The 22033-nt window shown below is 38.0% G+C and overlaps 1 protein-coding gene across 20 annotated transcripts in view; it reads right to left on the bottom strand.

Moving 5' to 3' along the window:
* lmbr1 (limb development membrane protein 1) overlaps window positions 1-22033 on the bottom strand; it is a 305384-nt gene that overhangs the window by 98334 nt on the left and 185017 nt on the right. For all 20 annotated transcript variants that reach the window (XM_069914759.1, XM_069914763.1, XM_069914760.1 and 17 more), the window contains 2 exons: window positions 14695-14781; window positions 2946-3022 (listed from right to left, as the gene is read on the bottom strand). In XM_069914759.1, coding sequence (XP_069770860.1) covers window positions 2946-3022; window positions 14695-14781 — 164 coding nt within the window. The remainder of the gene's footprint in view (window positions 1-2945; window positions 3023-14694; window positions 14782-22033) is intronic.

Below are 22033 nucleotides of genomic sequence, written 5' to 3'. Positions count from 1 at the left end.
ACTAGGATGCATTTTATTCTCCAAGGTGGAAGTGATAAGCTACAAAGATCAAGAGAGGTGGGCATCAGATCTAGGTGTTACAGTACCAGAGGAATGTTGGTCTGACTAGTGTTTGGACAGTATGACATCAACAATTAATGTCAGATATGGATTAGTTCAATTTTTTTAATATCAATTATATCTCACACCACAAAAATTACATCAATCAAAATCTGAAATATCGGAAATGTGCTTTAGATGTGGCATTGAAATTGGAACCTTTATACATTCTACATGGTAGTGTATGAAGATAAGACCATCACGCATGACATCACTGAAACACCAGCAAGAATAACAAGGGTGACCTTCACATACGACCCAGAGCTGTACCTTCTGGGCAACCTTATGGACATAAGCAACAAAATGACTAAATTTCAAATCTGTTTGTTAAGGTAGCCCTGGCTGTGGCCAAGAAGTATATAGCCATCACTTGGAAGTCCAACTCTCCCCTACTTATTGCTTGATGGGCCAGGGAGATGCGTAGTTGTATACCCACATGACACTTTCATTATAATTAGATTATATAAGGGTCTAATTGTAAACCTGACCTTCCAAGGTATGTAAAGACATGATATCCCAGAAGAAAGAATCATGAAAGAAATTAGAGCTCTGACGGAACAAAGTTATATTCTTATATTGGGGGTGCGTGGGAGGGAAAAAGGGGGGAATGTTTCTGTTTTCTTTTGTTTGTAAATACTTTATATTTGAAATGTATAAAAGTTTAAAGACTGTATGAATACATTTATGGAAAAAATGAAAAAGAAAGCATTTTTTTTAAAATCCACAGGGCCATTAGAGTGGCAGAGCAGAGAGGATTGCTGAACTCTCTCTCCCCCCTCCCACAATCGGCGTGATCTACTGGGATCATGACATGATCTAGTGGGATTGTTGTCTGAAGATGGCACACAAAATCATTGAAGACTTCTTCCACCCCATTCACAGCATCTTTCAGCTGCTCCCGTTGGGAAAGAGATACAGGACCATCAGAGCCAGCACCATCAGACTGAGGAACTGCTTCTTCCCACAGGCAGTGAGAATACTGAACGACCAAAGGAACTGCTCACAATAACTATCAGAGATTCTCACATTTATGAAACAATCTTTATTTGTATATATGAACATTTGACCTGCATATGTACTGTTTGTATGTGTGTTATGTCTGTGTAAAAAAATGAATTGGTTGTAAAATTCCTACTCACTACTGCATCTACTGTGTGGAACTTCAGTCAATAGTACCACCTCCCTAGACTGCTGAGTTAAAGTGAATTAATACCACCTCGTGAAAAAAGTTCCCTGGATCGCTTGATCTCTTTTACCAAATCAGCTTCCTGCTGATCTGAACTTTTCAACTCTAACTGCCTGAGTCACCTGACTCCAATTGCCAGGTACAGCCTTCAGATAAAATCCCTGTTGAACTCTGCTACATCTGGTTGTGTGACTGCACTTTTTGCACAGAAGACTGGAGAACACTGTTTTGTCGAAATGCCGAGGTGGAATCAGGTGATAATATATCGACTTGATGATCTATAATCAAATATGCACCCCTAACACAAATTTTCTGCTCTCTGACCTGGGAATGCAAAAGTTGATTGCAGAATCCTGGAAGTCATCCATCTTGGGTCATCTAATTCACTTTGATTAACCCTCAATTGAACTCTTAGTTATTCACTGGTTAGATTCAGCCATATAAAGGAGAGTTAGCCATTTTGTGATATTTAAAATATTTAACAACACCATTAAAAATGATCAGTATATTTTACTGCTATCTCTGGGTCCTCAAGAACGACACTAGATGAAAAAGTATAGACAAGCATCCAAGTCACAAAGGTCAACATTACTACAATTTACTCACTCCCAAATATAGAACTCTGGCTATAATTTCTCATCCAGCATATCATCATTCTTTCCAAACCACATCCAATCTTCCATTAAAATACCTTTTAAAGCTGAAAAGCCTCAACCAATCTGTGTAAATAATGAACCATATGGACTATTCACTTTATTCCAAGTGAAAATGATTTATTTTTCATTTCCTCTGGAGTAGATGAGATTTAAAGTTGGTAATGTGTTTATGTCCAACCTTATGACTCTGGATGGATAAGTTAACAAAATTATTAATAAAGCAAATAGGACCTTGGAGGTTACATTCAACTTGTATAAACCAATAATTTGGCATCAATGGAAGTCTATATCCAATTCTGGGCATGGTGCATCAGGAAAGATGTCAAGGTTCTATTTGGAGAAGGTACAGAAAAAAACTTTACCAGAAAGGTTCTAGGGATAAGGCATTATATTGTATAAAAATGTTGAAGCTATAATTTTTAATCTTAGAGAGGAGGTTGAGAAGAGATTTAATAACAATATTAAACATCATGATGGGCTTCAATAAAGCAGATAAAGAAAAACTATTTCCAGTTACTTTAGGGGAAACTCACAAAAGATTATATTTAAAAAACTATTATAATAAAACAGAAATAAAAATATAAAGTGATACTCTGATCCAGAGAAATATTAATACTTATTTCACTTTCCATAGATGCTGCCTGACCTCCTGAATGTTTCAATCATTTTCTTTTTCTTTAAATCAGGAAAAACATCTCATCCAATATATATTTTAGGATTTACAATCCAATAAGCTACTAACAGAACTTCAAAAGGAAAATTGGATAAATATTTAATTCTAAGAATAAAACAATAATTTAACTGTTTCAAAAGAACAAACACTGACTCAATGCACAGAACAGTTTCCTGTATTGTACAATTATTCAAAAACTAACCAATTGATCAAGTACATCTTCATTTCAAAATATGAAACAAAAAGAGAAAATGCTGTGAACACTCAACAGGTCAGGCAGCATCTTTGGAAAGGGAACAAATTCAAGATTCTCATCTTACTTACAACTTACCGTTCCAGATAATAGAATCAGCATGACGACCGGATAAACCAAATTCCTCTCCCATGCAGAAGCTTTCTTGCGACGCTCTTACAAGAAACAGGCATAGAATTAGATAGCAATACAACCATTGTGAAGTGCTTGAAATTTTAAACCAAATTTAGGTACCAAAATTGTTTAAACAAAATAAAATGCCACGAAACAAATCATGTTGCTGTTCAATATGGGAAAGGAGACAAACCATTTCCTTCCCACTTACTGTTTTATTCCATTCCATGCAAAGTAAATTTCTTCAGCAGACTACTGAAGTCCAGTTATTCTCTCTTCTTGAAAACTATAAAATAACTTAAGGAAATCCACACAACTTGCCCTCAACAGATCTCTGTTTAGCTGCCTTTTAAGTATCAGAGATGGTTGATAAGGGAAACATGATTGATGAAAGGCATCTCAAGAGCTTTGTAAAGAAATAGAATAGTTCCCAAATTGAAGTCCATGTGATCAAGGTGGTGTCTGCAGCATAGTTAAATAACATAAACAGAAAGCAGTAGTGAATATTTGCTTTACAGAATGGAGTGAATAACATAGTTATGTTCCTCATGGGTCAGTGTTGAGAACATAGGACATGCGTTAAAGGCCTGGACTTGGGGACCACTGGGCATAATAATTTGAAAGTTTGCAGGTGACTTAAAATTAATTGTGGGACTAAACAGGGAGGAAGCCATAGAAGGTTCCAGGAGTCAGACTGGTGGAATAGATAGACAAGTAGCAGATTAAATTTGAAACAAAAGTGTGGTCTGGCAGACTTGCCTTCATTGGTCAGGGAATGAGTACAACTGAAATGTTACAACTTGATCACATGTTGGTGAGCCGCGCAGAGTATTCTTGGTGAGACCACGAAGAGAAGGCAGTCATAAAGATGGACAAGGTGCAGTAAAGGATATTGCTTGGATTGGACAAAGTGGTGAAATCAGATAAGAAATATTTGGCAGACACTGGGCAATGCGTGGAAAGATGTAGCCCTTTTGAATACAAATGGGATTTGTATAGATGGGCAAAGAAGGTAGGCATTGACATGGTTCTCCAAAGGACCAATTTCTATGCTGTACTATTTCTAATGCTGTACATTTCTCAGACTTCAGAGAGAGAATCTGGGCTAGAGGGGATTCACAGGGGAGTTGCCAGGAGTGAAAGGCTGGAGTTGTGGGGGGGGGGGGGTGGTTGGTGGTGGTGGTGGGGAACTGGATGGGATGAGCATTGTGGATCTTGGGATGGGGGAGGCTGGGCGGGGTGGGGGGGGGGGGGAGAGAAGAAGGGGAATAGATGAAGGAAACACAAACTGTCAGTTTTTTTCCCCAGGGTAGGTAAGTCTAAAAGTAGAGGGCCTAGGTTTCAGATGAGAGAGGAAAAAATTAAAAAAGGCTTGAAGAGAAGCTTTACAAACAGATGATGGGTATGTGAAGTGGTAGGAAGAGGTACAATTACAACATTTAAAATAAATAAATTTTGACAGGTACATGGATAGGAAAGGTTTGGGGTGGCCAACCTTTCAATTTTTAATTTAGACATACAGCATGGTAACAGGCCATTTTGGCCCATGAGTACGTAATGGGGGTGTAAGTTAATTGGGCAGCATGGACTCGTAAGCCAAAATGGCCTGTTACCATGCTGTATGTCTAAATTAAAAGGTTGGCCACCCTTGATGTAGGCCAAATGCAGGCAAATGGGACACGCTCAGGTGGGCTTGTTAGACTGAACAGCGAGTCTCTGTGCTAGACAACTCTGAATCAATGAAGTGATTCATTTTATTATTAATTAGGAGAGACTAGTGCAGATTTAACAAGGGTGCAGAAACAATTTGCAAATGTCTGTAAAATCCTGAAAAGATAGCAAATTAAAATGGCTATTAAAGAAATATAGGATGCTTGGTTTTTAAATTGCACACGTTACAAAGGAAAATTGTTAAGGACAGGTGAAATCCTGTGGTAAAGGATTTCAGTAAGGAGGCAGAAAGTGAGAACTTTTTCTTTCTTTTTCAATAATTTTATTCATGAAAAAAAGAGTACATAAGAATGCATATTAAAAGTCAAAAAATAAGAGTACAGAATATGTTACACTCAGATCATATTATTTCATCCAAGGTGCCCCTCATTTTTAATCAAACCAATTATATTAATATATATATAATATATATTTATACAAGTAATATTTATAAAAATCTAATTCCACTACCAAAACCGAAGCTGTTTGGCAAAAAAAGAAAAAAAATCCCTGTCGCAGTAATAAATGACCTTATTAGCCAACACCTCTGCATTAATACCAAATCAAAGATTTTGAAAGTAATTCAAAAAGGGTCCCCACACTGTTTGAAAATTTAAATTCAAATCAGATATTGAGCATCGAATCTTCTCTAATTTTAAACATGGCATAATGTCATGTAGCCAATCAATGATTGGTTGGCAGAGCAACATCCTTCCATCTAAGCTACACTGCCTACCTAGCTATAAGAGAAGTTAAAGCTAGTACATGCAAATCAGATGCCATAAAAGTTAGGCTTCGCTCCAACAATACCAAACAAGGCGGTTAAAGGGTAGGCTTAAATTGACTTTAAAAAGAACAGAAAAAGGCTGAAATACTTCCTTCCAGTATTTCTCAATACTCGGACATGTCCAAAACGTGTGAATTAGTAAAGCATCTCTATTGTTGCATCACAATGAGGAGATACATCTGCATAAAAGTGAAATAGTTTGACTTTGGACATGTAGGCCCTATGGACTACTTGAAATTGTAGGCAGGAATGGCAAGCACATAAAAATGAGGCATTAACCAATTTAAAAATTACATTCTAAGTTTCTTCAGAGATTGAAAACTGCAGGTCCTGTTCCAGGCAGTTTTTTTTTTAAATTTCATCTAAAGGAACCCTTCTTATTCCCAACAACATGTCATAAATGTTAAAAATTGAACCATTGTAAAATGGTTGCAAATTAAAAATTACTTCTATTAAATTCATATCAAAGCTCTTAGGAAATGTATGTAATGGAGATATCTGTACATGGAGCATTTGGTAAACTATATTTAACTGACAGCTGTTCACAAGAAGCAAGATTCCCTTTAAAACATTTAATACCTAATCTATATCATTCTTTAAAAGCTAGGTCAATCATGGAAGGTATAAAGAAATAATTAGAAAAAATAGTCGAGAAAGAGAAAATTTCAGAAGTCCAAAATGTTTTCTAAACTGTATCCAGATCCTCCAAGAATGTTTAACTACTGGATTGTCAGTTAATTTATTTAAAGATAAGGGAAGTGAGGATCCAAGAAGAGAAATAATAGAAAAGTTTGGTAGGGCTAAACCTCCACTCTTTGAACATTTTTGAAGGTGGACTTTATTTAGGCATGGGTGTTTGTTCTTTCATATTAGGATTGAGTCAAGGGAATAAAAAAAAGACAGGAATAAAAACAGGAAAAGCCTGAAAAAAATATACAAATTTAGGTAAGATCTTCATTTTAATAGAGTTGATTCGACCAACCAATGATAAAGAAAGGGGTGACCATTTTGATAATACACCCTCACATATTTTATTAAATTGAGAAATTTTTCTCTAAATAGGTATTTATAATTTGTAGTAATTGTTACATCCAAATAAATAAATTGATTTCTTACAAGTTTAAAAGAAAGATTAGTATTTATTGGTGCCAAATTATTCAAAGGAAAAGTTCACTATTATGTAAATTAAATATATAACCTGAAAATTGACTAAAATGAGAAAGCATAGAGGGCAACGAGGTCTCTAGATTAGAAATGAAAAGCAATAAAATATCAGCATAAAGTGAAACTTTGCAGGCAGTGCCTTTCCTTAAAATGCCAGCAATATTATTAGATTCTTGGAAAGCAATATCCAGGTCAAAAAGCAATGGATTTAGAGGGCATCTTTGTCTGGTTCCACACTGAAATTTAAATGGTTTAGAATTCTGAAAATAAGTTAAAACACAAGCAGAGGGGGGTATAGTAATTTAATAAATTGAATAAAATCATCCCCAAAATTACATTTTATTAAAGTCTTAAATAAATAATTCCATTCTACTCAATCAAAAGCCTTCGCTGCATCCAGAGATATCGCACATTCGAAGATATCCTTAGGAGGAGAGGACATATTTAATAAATGGTATATATTAAAATGGAATTACCAATTTTTAATAAATCCAGTCTGATCATCAGATATAATAAGCACGAAATATTTTCAAGTCAATGAGCCAAAACTTGGGATAAAATTTTAGTATCAACATTAAGTAAAGAAATTGGCCTGTATGAAGAAGTCAACTGGATTTTTATTCTTCTTAAGAATAAGTGAGATGGAAGCTTTGTAAAAAGACTGTGACAGCTTGCCCAACTTAAAATAATCAGAAAAACAGAGCATAGGTGAGGTGTAAGTAATGAGGAAAAAGTTGTATAAAATTCTCCAGAAAATCTATCAGGATCTGGTGACTTCCCAGAATGTAATGAACGTATAGCCCTGCAATCTCCTCATATGAAATAGGTTGATCCAACTGCTTTTGATTAGCAGCAGAAAGTACAGGAATATTCAAGTGATCTATAAAAATTATTCTACAATATTATCCTTAGGAGAATTAGAACTATAAAGTTCAGAATAAAATTCCTTAAAAGTATCATTTATTTCTGAAGCTTTGTGAATTTCTTTAATTTGTCATTTAATTGATTAGCCAATAGTTTACCTGTTTCATTTCCAAGAATATAAAATTGACTTTTATCTTTCAAAAGTTAGCTTTTAATTGAGTATGTTTAGTTTTAATTTCCACCCGCCATTATATAAAGCAGGGTCTGGAGCCAAACCATACTTTTGATCTAATTGTTTCAATTGGTTAGCCAAATCAGTTTTCTCTTTATTGGCCTTTTTCTTAATACTTGCAGTCTAAGAAATAATTTTCCCCCTGTGACCCAAACAATAAGACTGTAAGTCTATTCCGCAGTATTTTTTCCCAAAAGAAATTGGTTCCTCCAGAAATTTTAAAAAATCTTTATCAGATAGCAAGGTTGAATTAAAATGCCAATATCTGTTTATTTAGGGAAGACCAGGGAAGTTTAAAAATAAGAACAGAAGCATGACTATATTTTTATGTTCATAAGATCAAATTAACGGGATCATCAGTCAATAAAAAAATAGTCGATCTACGAATATGAATGATGAACGTGAAAAAACTGAATACTGCCTATCTTCTGGATGAAAAATAATACCAGATATCAATAATACCATATTTTAATAAAAAAGATTGAATAATAAAGCCGATCTATTCAAAATGATTGGTTTAGAAGACAAGTGACCAAATCCAGATCTAACCAGCGATTAAAATCTCCTCCCAACACTAATGAGTAAAAGCTCAGACAGATAAGGATGAAAAAAAATTTTCAAAGAATCCAGGGTCATCCACATACGGAGCATAAACATTAGCAAACACAATCAATCTATTTATATCATTTCCCTATCACAATAACAAACAACCATTTTTATATGACACATTATGTTGAACAAAGGAAATTGTATGATCTATAAAAATCAATACCACTCTGGATTTACCCTGAAACAAAGAATGAAAATGCAACACGTGTCACTACTGTGTATATGCATTTCTTGCAAAAATAGAATTGGGATCCTAAATTTTTCAATGTAAGCAAAAATCTTATTTTGTTTCACAAGGTGATTTAACCCTTTAACATTAAAACTAAGTAAATTAATAATTTAGTCTATTTTAAATACTTTTTAAAACAGTATGAGGCAAGCAAAAAAGGAAATAATGAACAGTCATTGAAAATAAGGTAACAGAAAACAGATGTGGGTATGCAAAACAGCTTCCATAGAAATGTTAATACTCCCCTCCCAAAGCAGAAAGCCAAATAATAGACAGATGGCACGCTACTAATTAATTTGCCCATCCCCAAAATCTTCTACTGACAAAACTCCAATATTATAATGAAATCTTGAATGTTTTCCAGACAAAACACAGCTACTGCAACTAATGCCAAGGACAGAAACAGAAATAATCATTAGGTTTTCAATGTTAATAATGCACTTTAATTATTATTAAGAAGGAAAAAAACCTTAAAGAATACACAAATATTAAAATATTACTTTAAATAGTTAAATCAGAATCAAAAATCATTATTTTATAAGCTAAATTATTTTTTAAAATTTAAATGTCAAAAGAAAACTCTAATCAAAATGTAATCAAACAAGAGGGAATAACTCGTTAAGACCTTATTTTATTAATAAAACACTGAAAGATTCAAGAAGTGAAACAGGTACAGAGAATTAAAGAAACAGTTACTCAGATGAAGAGATAATAGATGGCAGATCATCTTCTAAAAAATTTCTGGACTTCGTCAATAGAGCCACTTCTTAGAATTGTCCTTCAGTGTGATCCGAAGGCTTGCTGGAAAAAGCATAGATGGCTTAACACCTTGATTGTAGAATTCCAACATTATCTTCTTGCATTTAATACAGTCAATCATAACCTCGGGTGAATAATTCTCAACAATCCTAATCTTCTGACCTTTGTAATCAATCATTCCTCTGCGATGAGATTCATGTATTAAAAGGTCTTTAGTTTGAAATTCATAACAGATCGAGGTCTCTGAGGAGCTGGTTTAGAAGCCAGCAATCTGTGTGCACTATCTACCACAGGGAGAGCCACAAAACTCCAGGTCCAAACAAGTCTGACAGAAAACTTGCAAAAAATTTAATAGGTTGCCCACCTTCAGTTGACTCTTCCAAGTCCAGAATTCATGTTATTTCTTCTACTTCTATTTTCTACGTTAATAATCTTCTGCATTAATTTTTCATTAGCTTTTTACAGAGCTTTTGCATATCATCTACTCTTCCATCCAAAACAGTCGCAATTGCCTCATTATCTTGAATACATTTATCATATTCTTCAAAGATTTTTTGAAAAGAATCCAATATTGCATCCATCTGCTTAAACTCATTTCTGAATTATCATTCAACAGAAGATTTTTTCTAAATTTTCGAAGCAATTCCCTAATAGATTCCAAAGATGCAGGAAAGTCCTCTTTTTTTCTAGTACCTTTAGCACTCCTTGTAGTAGTCATGTTAAAGATAGTTACCGTCTTTAGTCCAAATAAATTCAGTAAGCAAAATGAAGTTTAAGAGTAGGACTTAAAAAAAAAGGTTGGAAACAGTAAGGCAAGTTGAAGCAATGGACATCAATGGCCAGCTGGATGGCTCAGAATTTTTCTCATGTGTAATATGTGCACCCTAAAGAGTGGGTACAGCATGCTGCAGCCAAAATTAAATGAGTTTACAACCAACACTCGAGGTCCAAGTCCGAGAACCATAAATTCATTTAAGTAGCAGACAATGTAATTGACAGATGAAGGAAACTCTTAAATGCTCCCATTCTCATCCAATGAAAGCACAAGACATTAGTGTATGATGTTATTTCAATATCAAGTGAAATATCTACGTGAACCTGATCCCGAATCTCTCCTCCCATCGCCCAAGACTGTCTTCTGCTACTTCAATTCATGCGAAATAAATTAATAATTTACAAGTTTTCAAGTCCCAATGACTATAACATTGTAGATTGGAACAAATCTTTAGGCAGGAAACTTGGCATTTCCATTTGCCTACATTTGGCTCATACCCTTCTAAAACATTCCTCTCAATACATCTGTCCAAATAACTATCAAACCACCTTCAGTCAACAATGCATCCGTACTCTTTGATTTCTCTCATCTACAACTCTCCAGGGCTCTACCATTTACTGAGCAAGTCCTTCCCTGGTGTAACTCACAAAAGAGCAACACCTTGCAGAGTTAAACAACAATTTGCCATTCAACAGCCCACCTTCACTGCTCTACATCCTGCAGTAAATTTAGACAACCTTCTTACTCTCCACTATACCCATTTTTTTTACATCATCTGCATTGTCTTCTAAATCAGTACAGCAAAGAGCAGTGAATTCAGCAAACCACTGTCACAGGCCTCAAACCTTCCACTGCTACCCACTCACTCCTTCAACCCATGGCAGATCCCTTTCCTCTTGCTACAAACATTAATATCCATCAACAAAAACATTATTTGGGTAAGGGTTCTCCAATCCAAAGAAAAACACAAGAAAAGTACAATCCAGCCAAAAGTACAACACAAAAGTCCGCAGACACCATGGTTGACATAAAACACACAATGCTAGAGAAATCTTGCAGGTCAAACAATGTACTTTATATAGCAAAGATACATAAAATGTTTTGGGCTTGAGCCCTTCATCAAAGTATTGAAAAATGTTGGCAGGCGTATGAACAAAAAGGGAAGGGGGGTAGGGTGGGGGGAGGAGCATGGTCCCAAAAACAGGAGGTAATAGGTGGAGAAAGGAGGAAAGGCACATCAGCAAGCAGGGGGTGCACAATGAATAAAGAGGGAAGGGGGTGGAGAGCTGAGGGAAAGAAGACAGGAAAAGGGAAGGGAGAAGGAATGGAAAGTAGGTTAGCAGAAACTGGAGAAGTGGATGTCAATGCCATCTGGCTGAAGTGCCCAGAAGGGAAAATCGAGTGCTGCTCCTCTAATTTACAGGTGGTCTTGATGGGATAGTACGAGGCCATGGGCAGACATGTGAGCATGGGAATGGGATGCAAAAATGAAATGGTTGGCCAATGGGAAATCCCCATCACTGATACTGACAAAGTGAAGGTGATCAGTGAAGCGATCTCCCAGTCTGCACCCAATCTCTCCATGGTAGAGAAGGTCACAAAGGGAGTGCTGGATTCAGGTGATCACTCCCACAGATATACAAATGAACCGTTGCTTCATTTGAAAGGTCTGTTTGGGGTCCTAAACTGTGGTGCTGTGGTGAGGGAGAAGGTGTGGGCACAAATGTTTCTGTTACTGCAGCAACAGGGGAAAGTGCTCGGGGTGGGGGCCATTGATGGGGAGGGATGAGTGCATGAGGGAATCACGGAGGGAGCGGTCCCTATGGGAGGCAGAGACGGGAAGATGTGACTGGTAGTGGGATCATGCCAGAAATTACAGAGGATAATGTGTTGAATGTGGAGACTAGTGGGGTGGTAGGCAAGGACAAGGGGAATCTTGTGTTTGTTACATCTGCGGGGAGGGTGCTGGAGAGATGAAGGGGTATGTGGGTGAGCGCTGAGTTGATGGTGGTGGAGGGGAAGCCACATTTGTGATAAAAGGCAGATATTTCAGATGATCTGGACTGGAAGACCTCATCTTGGGAACAGATGTGGTGGAGACAGAAAAAATTGCATCAAGGAAATAAAATCCTTGCAGGGGACTGGGTGCAAAGAAGTGTAGTCAAAGTAGTTGGAGGAGTTGGTTGGCTTGTAAAATATGTCTGTGGAAAGCTTGTCTCATGAGATGGAGACAGAGATCCAGAAAGAGGACACTGATGTTGGAAATGGACCAGATGAGTTTGGATCGGGGTGGAAGTTGGCAGCAAAGTGAATGAAGTTGACAAACTCATCATGGGAGTTTGAGGCGGCAGCACCAATGTTTTCACTACAATCCAGCCACATTTCATCCTAGCAATCTCAAAATCCGATTTATGGTCAGAGTATATGCATAACATCACATACAACCCTGAGATTATTTTTCCTGGAGGTGAGGCAGAATTACCACTTATTGGCAGTGGGGAAAAAACCTGGCTCAATGTACACATGCAAACAAATAAAGAAATTTACAAACGGACTATGCAATACAGAGAGAATAAAGAAACTCAAAGGGCATAAGTAAGAGTCTTTAAATGAGTCCCTGATTGAGTTTGCTGTTGAGGAGTCTGATGGTGGAGGGATAGCAGCTGTTCCTGAACCTAGTGATGTAAGTCTTGAGGTGCCTATATCTCTTTCCTGATGGTAGCAGCAAGAACAGAGTGTGTGCTGGGTGGTGTGGATCCTTGATGATTGCTGCTGCTCTCCAACGCCAGCATTCCCTGTTGGTGTTCTCCGAAGTTCTGGTTCCCATTCTAAACTCTACAACTAGCTCCTTGGTTTTGGTGACATTGAGTGTGAAGTTGTTGGTCCACCATTCAGCCAACTTTTCAATCTCCCTCCTGTATGCTGACTCATCACCCCTTTGTATACAACCCCTTACCGTGGTATTGTCAGCAAACTTGTAGATGGTGTTTCTGTCTTCCAAGCCATTGAGTTGTAGGTGTAAAGTGAGTAGCGCAGGGGGCTAAGAACATAACCCTGTAGTGCTCCAGTACTGATGGAAATTATGGAGGAGATGTTCTACCAATTCTCACCGACTGTGCTCTGGAGGAGAGGAAATCCAGTGGGGTGTCGAGTTTGCTGATCAATTTTGAGGGGATGATGGTGTTAAATGCCAAATTGTAGTCAATAAAGAGCATCCTGTTGTACGCAACTTTGCTGTCCTGGATTTCCAGGGCATTGTGTAGAGCCAGTGAGATGGCATTTGCCGTAGACCTGTTGCTATGATAGGGGAACTGTAATTCACAACTATAAGAAAAATGTTAGAAGAGATCACTAATAGCTTGTTCTCTGATACTTAATTTTAGTCTATCAGGATCATTCTGCACCAAATTCGATTGAAATCTTGGTCCAGAGATTAAATGAGATTGATTAATCTTGACATAAAATCAGCACTGATAAAATGTGCAGTAAAAGAAAATCAAATGGGGCTTTGGTGCACGTCCAAAGATGCCTGAAGACACCAACACAGGTAGAAAGGATGTTGAAGAAGGCATACAGGGTGCCTGCCTTCATTAGCCAAGGTAGATTACAAGAACAACATGGTCTTAGTAAGGTTTAATAAAACATTGCGCCACAGCAAAATATTATGCATTCTTCTAGTCGCCACCTTATAGAATTGAGTCTAGAGGAAATTTAACATGGCTGGAGTCTTTCAGTTTTAAGGAAAGATTGGAGAGGCTGGATTCATTTTCCTTTAAACAGATGAGGTTGAGGTCTTATAGAGATTAGTGAAGTTATATGAGGAAAATATCGGGTCAGGCGCAAGAAACCATGGCAGAACTGTCAAAGACCAGAGCAAATTAGTTTAGCAAATAAGAGGTATAGGGTGAATTAAAGGAAGAATTTTTTCAATTGGAGTATGACATAGAGTACTCCCACAACATTTAAGCTCTCAGGTGAGCACATGAATCACCGTGGAATAGTATGGTACAGTCCAAATGCTGGTAAATGGAATTGGTACTTGGTCAGCATAGAATGGCAATTGGAGGGCCTGTTTCTGTGCTGTATGACTTTAAAGTTAATTATAACTGAGAAGATAAATCAAAAGGAAGGCACCTCTAAATTACACACAAGACTGAGCACCACTGAAGGGGTGGCACAGTAATCCTCACAGCTTCAGCAAGCTGACTTCACCTTTGATCTCCAGTCTTATCTATGTGGATTTTACATATTCTCTCCATGACCATGTCTATTTCCTCCTACAACCAAGATGCAAAAGTAGGTTAAGTAACTACCTCAAATTGCCCCTAGTGTTCAGGTGAATGCCAGAATCTGAGGCAGAAGCGGGTGAGTTACATGGAAACATGGAGAGAATTAAATGAGCATTATGTAAATGAATGCTTCCTGGACAGGAAAGACTGAGATAGAGGGCTCTTTCCATCTTGTGAGACTCACACCTAAACATTCCAGGCCCAGCTCATTCTCTCGTTTCAACTTTTATTTTTTGCTATCGTATCCTTCATTTCCACTGTTCTTTTGAACAAGTAAAATAAATAAGAAACATACCGAGCTTTAACTTCTTGGTTCTTACGCCATCTAGTTCCTGCTCAAGATCTTCAGAATTGTATTTCAAGTTGGATGTCATATAAGCACCTAAAGAAAAAAAAATATTAATTGTGTCAATCAATTCCTTGAATGTATCACTTTCTTTGAGGAATGCATGATTCCCACACAATTTTAACATCTGAAAAATGGTAGTTTCACATATTCTTGGATAGCGAGTTATCAAAGGATACAGCAAGATTTAGATAAGGGCAGAGAAATGAAAGATGGAGTGTAATCTTACTTAAGTACAACAGGAAGTGCAAAAACAATTGCAGAGTATAGTGTTACAGAGAAAAAGTTCAGTTAAAGGCCACATCATTTTACTGAGAGGTCTGTTCAATAGTCTGATAATAGCAGGGACGCAACTGTTCTTGAATCAGTGGTGCACATTTTCAAACTAGTTTCTTCTACCCGATATTTGGTGTGGGGGGTGGGGGGGGGGGGGGAGGAGAGAATGTGACTGGGGTGGGATGGATCTTCTATTACTTTGGTTTCTTTCCCCAGGCAGCAGGAAGTGTAGATAAGGTGGAGACTGGTTTGAGCAATAGTCTGAGCTACAATCTCAACTCTCTGCAATATTCTGCTATCTTGGGCAGAGCAGTTCCTGTACCAAGCTGTGATACATCAAATCAGGATATTTTCTCTGGTGCATTTATAAAAAATGGCAAGAGTCATTGGGGACATGCTGAATTTTATTAGGCTTCTAAAGACAGAGGTGTTTATGTGCATTCTTGGCAGCAGTGTCAATGTGGTTTGATTAGAACAGACTGTTAAAGCTCTCCACCTCGGCAGTTACCAATCAGGGTGTGTGCTCCATCCCTTTTCCTTAAGTCCCTTCATTTTATTCACATTGTCGGAGGTGTTAGGACACTGACCTCATGTTACTCGATTCCCTATCTTCTTCCTGTACTCTGGATAATGGCATAACAGTTAGGAATTTTGATGTTTATTTGCATGGAAGTCCATAACTCCCCGAAATCAGCAATATAAATGGATAAGGTGGTAAAGAAGGTGTACGGTTTTGGTCAGGGAGCTCCATTAAAAAAGTTGGGAAGTCATGTTGTAGTTGTACAAAACTTAAGTCAGGCAACATTTGGAGTATTTTGTGCAGCTCTGGTCACTGCATTACAGGAAAAATGTGGAGGCTTTGGAAAGGATGTGGAAGAGATTCACCAGAATATTACCTGGATTAGAGAGTAATAAGGAACAGTTGTATAAACTTGAATAGTTTTCTCTTGTGTGTCAGAGGTTGAGGGGTCTTGCACCATCTTCTTAAACTCCACAGCTCAACAACCCCCAGGAACTCAACATACTTCCCTTAAATCAGTCCACCATTAGTGACCAAGGTACTAAGTGACCAATATTTACTTCCCTCTTTCCAAGACATCCTTGAAAATCTCCTCTGAGCAAACATTTACTCAAATCTGTGGACAAAAGCTCCATTTGCCTTTGGCTCAATGTCAAGTTTGATTGATTCTTGAGAAATATCTTGGGACATTCTCTCATATTAAAATGTGCTACTAATTGCAATCTGTTCTTGCTGACCCACTTTCGAGCTGCTCAATTAGCCCATGTAACATTAAATTCGACACAAGTGTACAAAAATGGTGTAGAGTCATCATTTTCTATTCAGCACATAACTTAAAAGAAAACTCAAGGAATTATCAATCACTTTTCCCAAGTTTCTGAGATTGGTCAAAATAATCCCAATGTAACAAAAGTAATTTATGCACAGTGAACCCTGTTTTATGACTGGCTTCTGAAGTCCATAAAGCCATTTAAAGTGGAGTTTGCCAAACATTTTTGCTTAAGAACTAAAAAAAATGTAAAATTTCACACTTCCTTGACTCCACAAGTTTAACCATATCCTGAAAGTTATCTTTATCAAGCTCACTCAAAAACTCAACAATCCAGGTGCCCAACAAATTTATCTATTTTTTAAACTTGCTTGGGCTTGTTGACATATTTAATGTGGGCTCACAATTTAACTATACATTTCATTTAAAATCACTTAATTTAATTTTGTTACCTTCCTCACTCTGAGACAGAGATTTAGTTGCTCAAAGAAAAGCATCCAAGTGGCTTGATTGTTAACACCCCCAGGCAAGTGGGAGAGCGACACCAATTAGTTCACTCCTAACACTGCAATGGTATCAAATAGAACAACCTTTCATCTTCATTGAATAGGTAATGAAAATTAAATGTCTTTGATCAAGTAAGCATTTCTGATCCCACCACACCCTGTGCCTCTTGAACTTGGAGAACTAATAGCTATAGACAGGGGAAGGGGTGGGGGAGAAACTGCTTTTATAATTGGAACTGTCCATCACATGGGATAGATCATTTAATTGCTAACCTATTGAATGTACATTGAAATGATCAAAAATGTTCTTTGAGAATGTCAAGTGATCGCACAAATGGAAGAACGAGTTACAAGAGATTACATCCTGTCATGTCGAAGTTAATGTTCCTTTTTCAAGAATCAAAAAGGAATCATCTGGTTGTACAATTCATTGTCACTGGATGCACTGAAAATCTTTCTGGTAGATATATTCATCCACTCTTCTGGGCCAGCACCACTCTTCAGACATGTATCCAATTCACGAATGCTCTTCAAGGAAGAAAAGTGCTATCCTTGTTAATGCTTGATTTTAATGTAGTTGACTCTTAATAGCTCAATGAAATAACCTAAATATACCAAGGCAAAAAGAGACAAAAAGTACATGCTGGCATTGCCAAGCGTGTCCACATGTTGTGTCTTAACACAAAGAAAGGTCAGCCTGGAAACAGTGGGCTCTTCATTCTGATTCCTTTCCTCTCCACTGTCTCCATCAACAGCACCATGCATTAGATCAAAATGCCTACTCTCTTAAGATGAAAGGGAACGACTGTGAACAAGTCATTGTTTTTATATCTCACAATTCAAGGGAGCATAGCCTCGGTACACTTGTATAATGGTACCATTTTCATGTTATTACTCCGTAACATCTTCCAACAATATTTCAGGGGAAGGTGCAAGCCAGTTAGAACTGGGATGAGAAAAATCTATTTCTACTCCAAGAGTTCTGAACTTGTGGAACTCCCTGCCATAGAAAGTTGTTGAGGCCAGTTCATTAACTATATTCAAAAGGGAATTACGTGTCCCTATTGGCTCAGGTGATCAAGAAGTATGGAGAGAAAGCAGGAATAGGGTGCTGAGAACATACAATCAGCCACAATTGTATTGAATGGTGGAGTCAACTTACAGGCTGAAGAGCTTCATCCCTACTCCTATTATTTTTACATTTCTCCAACTATAATAATTCTGATACTGAAAATCCACAATAAATTTGGTACAGAATAGACGCACTGTATATTCTATGCAGGGTGACCAAACTTTCTCTTTAATTCACTTCTTAGATTTGCATATTTCAAGGTTAGCCTTCATCAAAAACTAAATTTCTGACTAATACACAAGCAATTTAATGACTAGCCTATATGGTACTCAAAATATTCAGATTTTAAAAATTACTTCGATGAAAACATAATTTTTTTTAATAAAAACACAACTGAAACAATCATAACTTAAAAGTGTGGAGCTCCCAAACTACTTGGGCAGATGTAAATCATTATAAATAAACCATGCCTGTGAACTTAGAACTTTAATTATAAACTTAAGTTGTAACACTATGGAAAGAACTATGGTTGACTCTGAAAAAGAAAAATGGTGGCACTACCAGAGAGCTGCTGTAACGGCAACACTGCTGCTGGTGCGGACTGGGAGACCAGGGAGCGAAGGCACAGTGCTGTTTCGCACCTAATGCCGACATTTCCATATAGGCTTTAAACAGCCTGTTAGAGGAGCCAATCATTTTTTTTTTAAACATCCCACAAACACAGAAATGTGTGCCCAAGATGGCAGCAACTGTGCTGGGCAACATACCATAATGGGTTCCAGAATCAAGGGGGGCAGCGGATTGGCACAGGGGACCAATGAGATGCTCAGGACCCATGCAGGCTGCAGGCTATTGATAACGTAGTTGAAAGACTCACACAGGCTCCAAGCTGCTGGCAACTTACAGACGAAGGGCTCACACCAGGCTTTGGGCTGCGAGAGACTGACCAGGAACCAGAACTAGAATTCGAGAGCATACTGAGGGCAAGAAGGCCTCCCGAAGGGCTTTGAGCACTGGAAGCTTACTGATCGTATTGGAGGTTTGGATCTGGAGCTCAGTTTGTCAATGGATTAAACAGGAGTCCATGAGGCTGCAGGAGCGCTGGAGCTGAAACTACAGACACTCAGTGTCTTTGAAGGGACTCTATTTTGCTTCCGTTTCTCTTATTATTAGGGGCACGGGAAAATCCTAATGGTGACTCTTTATGGCATTATAGGGTATATTACATTTTTTGTATTATTACACGACAATAAAAGAATCATTGAACCTTGAGTGCAGAGGAAATTCACATTAATGTTATTTAGTTTGGGGCATTTCACATATGACAAGCCATTGAATCAGAATTTATTGTCATGAACAAGTCATGAAATTCAGTGTTTTACAGCAGCGTCTTTTAATGCAAACCTTCATATTATAACCATCTTACAACGTTACGATAAAAAAAAATTATAACAGTGCGTGAAAAGTAAGGCCGTGTCTCTGGTTCATTGATCATTCAGGAATCTGATGGCAGCGGGGGAAGAAGCTGTCCTTGTGCTGCTGAGTGCTTGCCTTTAGGTTCCTGTACCTTTTCTCCAATGGTAGCAGAGTGAAGAGGGCATGGCCTGGGTGGTGGGGGTCTTTGAGGATAAATGCGCCATCTCATGCAGATGTCCTCAATGGAGTGAAATCTGATGCCTGTGATGTTGCAGGCCAAGCTAACAACCCACTGTAGTTTATTCCTGAGAGTTGGGGCCTCCAACCCAGGCAGTGATGCAACCAGCCAGAATGGTCTCCAGAGTATACCTGTAGATGTTTATGACTTCTACGTTTATTTTACAACTGGAGTTTACGGCTGGAGTGGCCTAATTTGCTTTCCTGGGAGCGGAGGTAACTGACAGGATGGTAGTATACAAAATCATACAGGCCTGAAATGGTGCAAAACCTTTTCCCATAACAGTGGCTAACATTGTAGGTTTGAGATAAGCAGGTTAGAGGGGATCAATTTTGACATTCAAAAGACAATTGGATGGATATGCATGGGAAGGATATGGACTAAATACAGGCAAATGGGATTAGCCCAGAATGCGAATTTGGTCATCATGAACAAGTTGTGTCTAAGGGCCCGATTTGTGCTGTTTGACGTGATATTTAATGTAATACATCATTAAAGAAGAAATAGCAAAACATCTGGAGAGAAACTGCTTCATCATGCATTGGAAGGACGGGTCATGTTTAACTAATTTACTGGAGTTCTTTGAGGATATATTGTGTGCAGTGGATAGAGGGGAGCAAGTGGATATGATATAGCTGAGGAGGTTCACCAGGTTGATTCTGGAAATAATGGGGTTATGTTACGGAATAAGTTAATAAAATTATGATAAAATATATCTTAAAAGGGCAAGATTGTGAGGTTTAGTTAATAGGTCACAGTTCACAAAGAAACATTTCATTTGCCATGCAAGAGCTATGCCAGGGTAAACTTCCTGTATGCAGTTAGCTTTGCAGAGACAATGGTGCTTGTGAGAGTTTCACAGGTAACATAGAAACATAGAAAATAGGTGTAGGACTAGGCCAATTGGCCCTTCAAGCCTACACCACCATTCATTTTGATCATGGCTGATCATCCACTCAGTACCCTGTTCCAGCTCTCTCTCCATACCCCCTGATCCCCCTAGTCACAAGTACTAAATCTAACTCTCTCTCAAATACAGCTATGGAACCGGCCTCAATCACTTCCTGTGCCAGAGAATTCCATAAATTCACCACCCTGAGTGAAAAAATTTTCCACATCCCAGTCCTAAAGGACTTCCCCTTTATCCTGAAACTGTGACCCCTGATTCTAGACTTGCTCAACATTAGGAACAATCTTCTTGCATCCAGCCTGTCAAATCCCTTAAGAATTTTGAACATTTCTATTAAATCTCCTCTTAATCGTCTAAACTCCAGCGAGTACAAGCCCAGTCGTTCTAGCCTTTCTTCATATGCAAGTCCCGCCATTCCTGGTATCAATCTGGTAAATCTTTTCTGCACTCTCTCCATGGCAATGATGTCCTTCCTCAGATAAGGAGACCAAAACTGAACACGATACTCCAGGTGAGGTCTCACCAAGGCCCTATACAACTGCATCAACACCTCTCTGCTCCTGAACTCGAATCCTCTTGATATGAACGCCGAGACATGCAATCTCGACCTCTCTGGCCAGACTTTTAAATACCTGTTTTTTAACCCTTTGTTTTCAAGTTTAAACTTGTTAAATTTTAGTTTAAAGTATTAAGGAATTATTATGGCCACTAATGGTAAAAAGACTAAACCTCAAGTTCATAAGAAGTTACATTTTCGAAGCGCTGAAGATTTGGGGCCTAGACGACTTGATACAGCCCCAGGCTCAATTTCTTCATTGTCTAAACCCCAAAGATTGCCTGTGGGGGCTAAAAACAAAACCTATTGCTCACCAAATGAAGGATGGCGCTGGAATTACCCGTTTTCCGGAAGAAGGTGCATGTTCCCAAGAAGTGGACCCCGATTTGGAAAGCCTTTCAATTTCAATGGAGGGAGCACACAGGAAGATGACTCCATTGTTGGAAATGCATCAGGTAGCATTTCAATCTGAAGAAATTGTTTTTCTTCGTGAATTGATGAAAAAACAACGAGATAAGGGGGGAGACCAGCGGCGACCCCCTGAGAAAGTCAGAGTGCCATCACTGGGAGTCCAGACCCGCAGTAAAACTTTTAAAATGCCTTCTGTTGAGTTGCAGCAGGAGCTGCAGTTACCTTGTTCTGCCACTATGTCAGAGAGAGCAGAGCTGTGCTTTACTGAATCACAGTGTATGCAATTAAATTAAGTTATTCAAGCTGTTATAAAACCTTTGTTGACATCTCAAATGAATGAAATGGCTCAAATGAATGCTGGTATAAGTTAAGAATTAAATATGGTTAAGACACATGTGGATGAATCTTATGAACACAGAAAAAGTGTTGAAGGTGGAAAAATCAATCATAGAATTAGGAGAACGTGAGAAGGAGCTAGAAAGAAAAATAGATTATTTGGAGAATCAAAGCAGAAGGAATAATGTAAAAACTTGGTTTGCCAGAAGGTATAGAAGGACAAGATCCTCTTAGTTTCTTTAAAGACTGGATTCCGCAAATATTAAGGCAAGAATTTT

The sequence above is a fragment of the Narcine bancroftii genome, chromosome 1 (genome assembly GCF_036971445.1).
Source record: "Narcine bancroftii isolate sNarBan1 chromosome 1, sNarBan1.hap1, whole genome shotgun sequence".
NCBI lineage: Eukaryota > Metazoa > Chordata > Chondrichthyes > Torpediniformes > Narcinidae > Narcine > Narcine bancroftii.
Note: the sequence above shows the minus strand (reverse complement) of the source record. Positions and strands in the feature narration are given on the sequence as shown.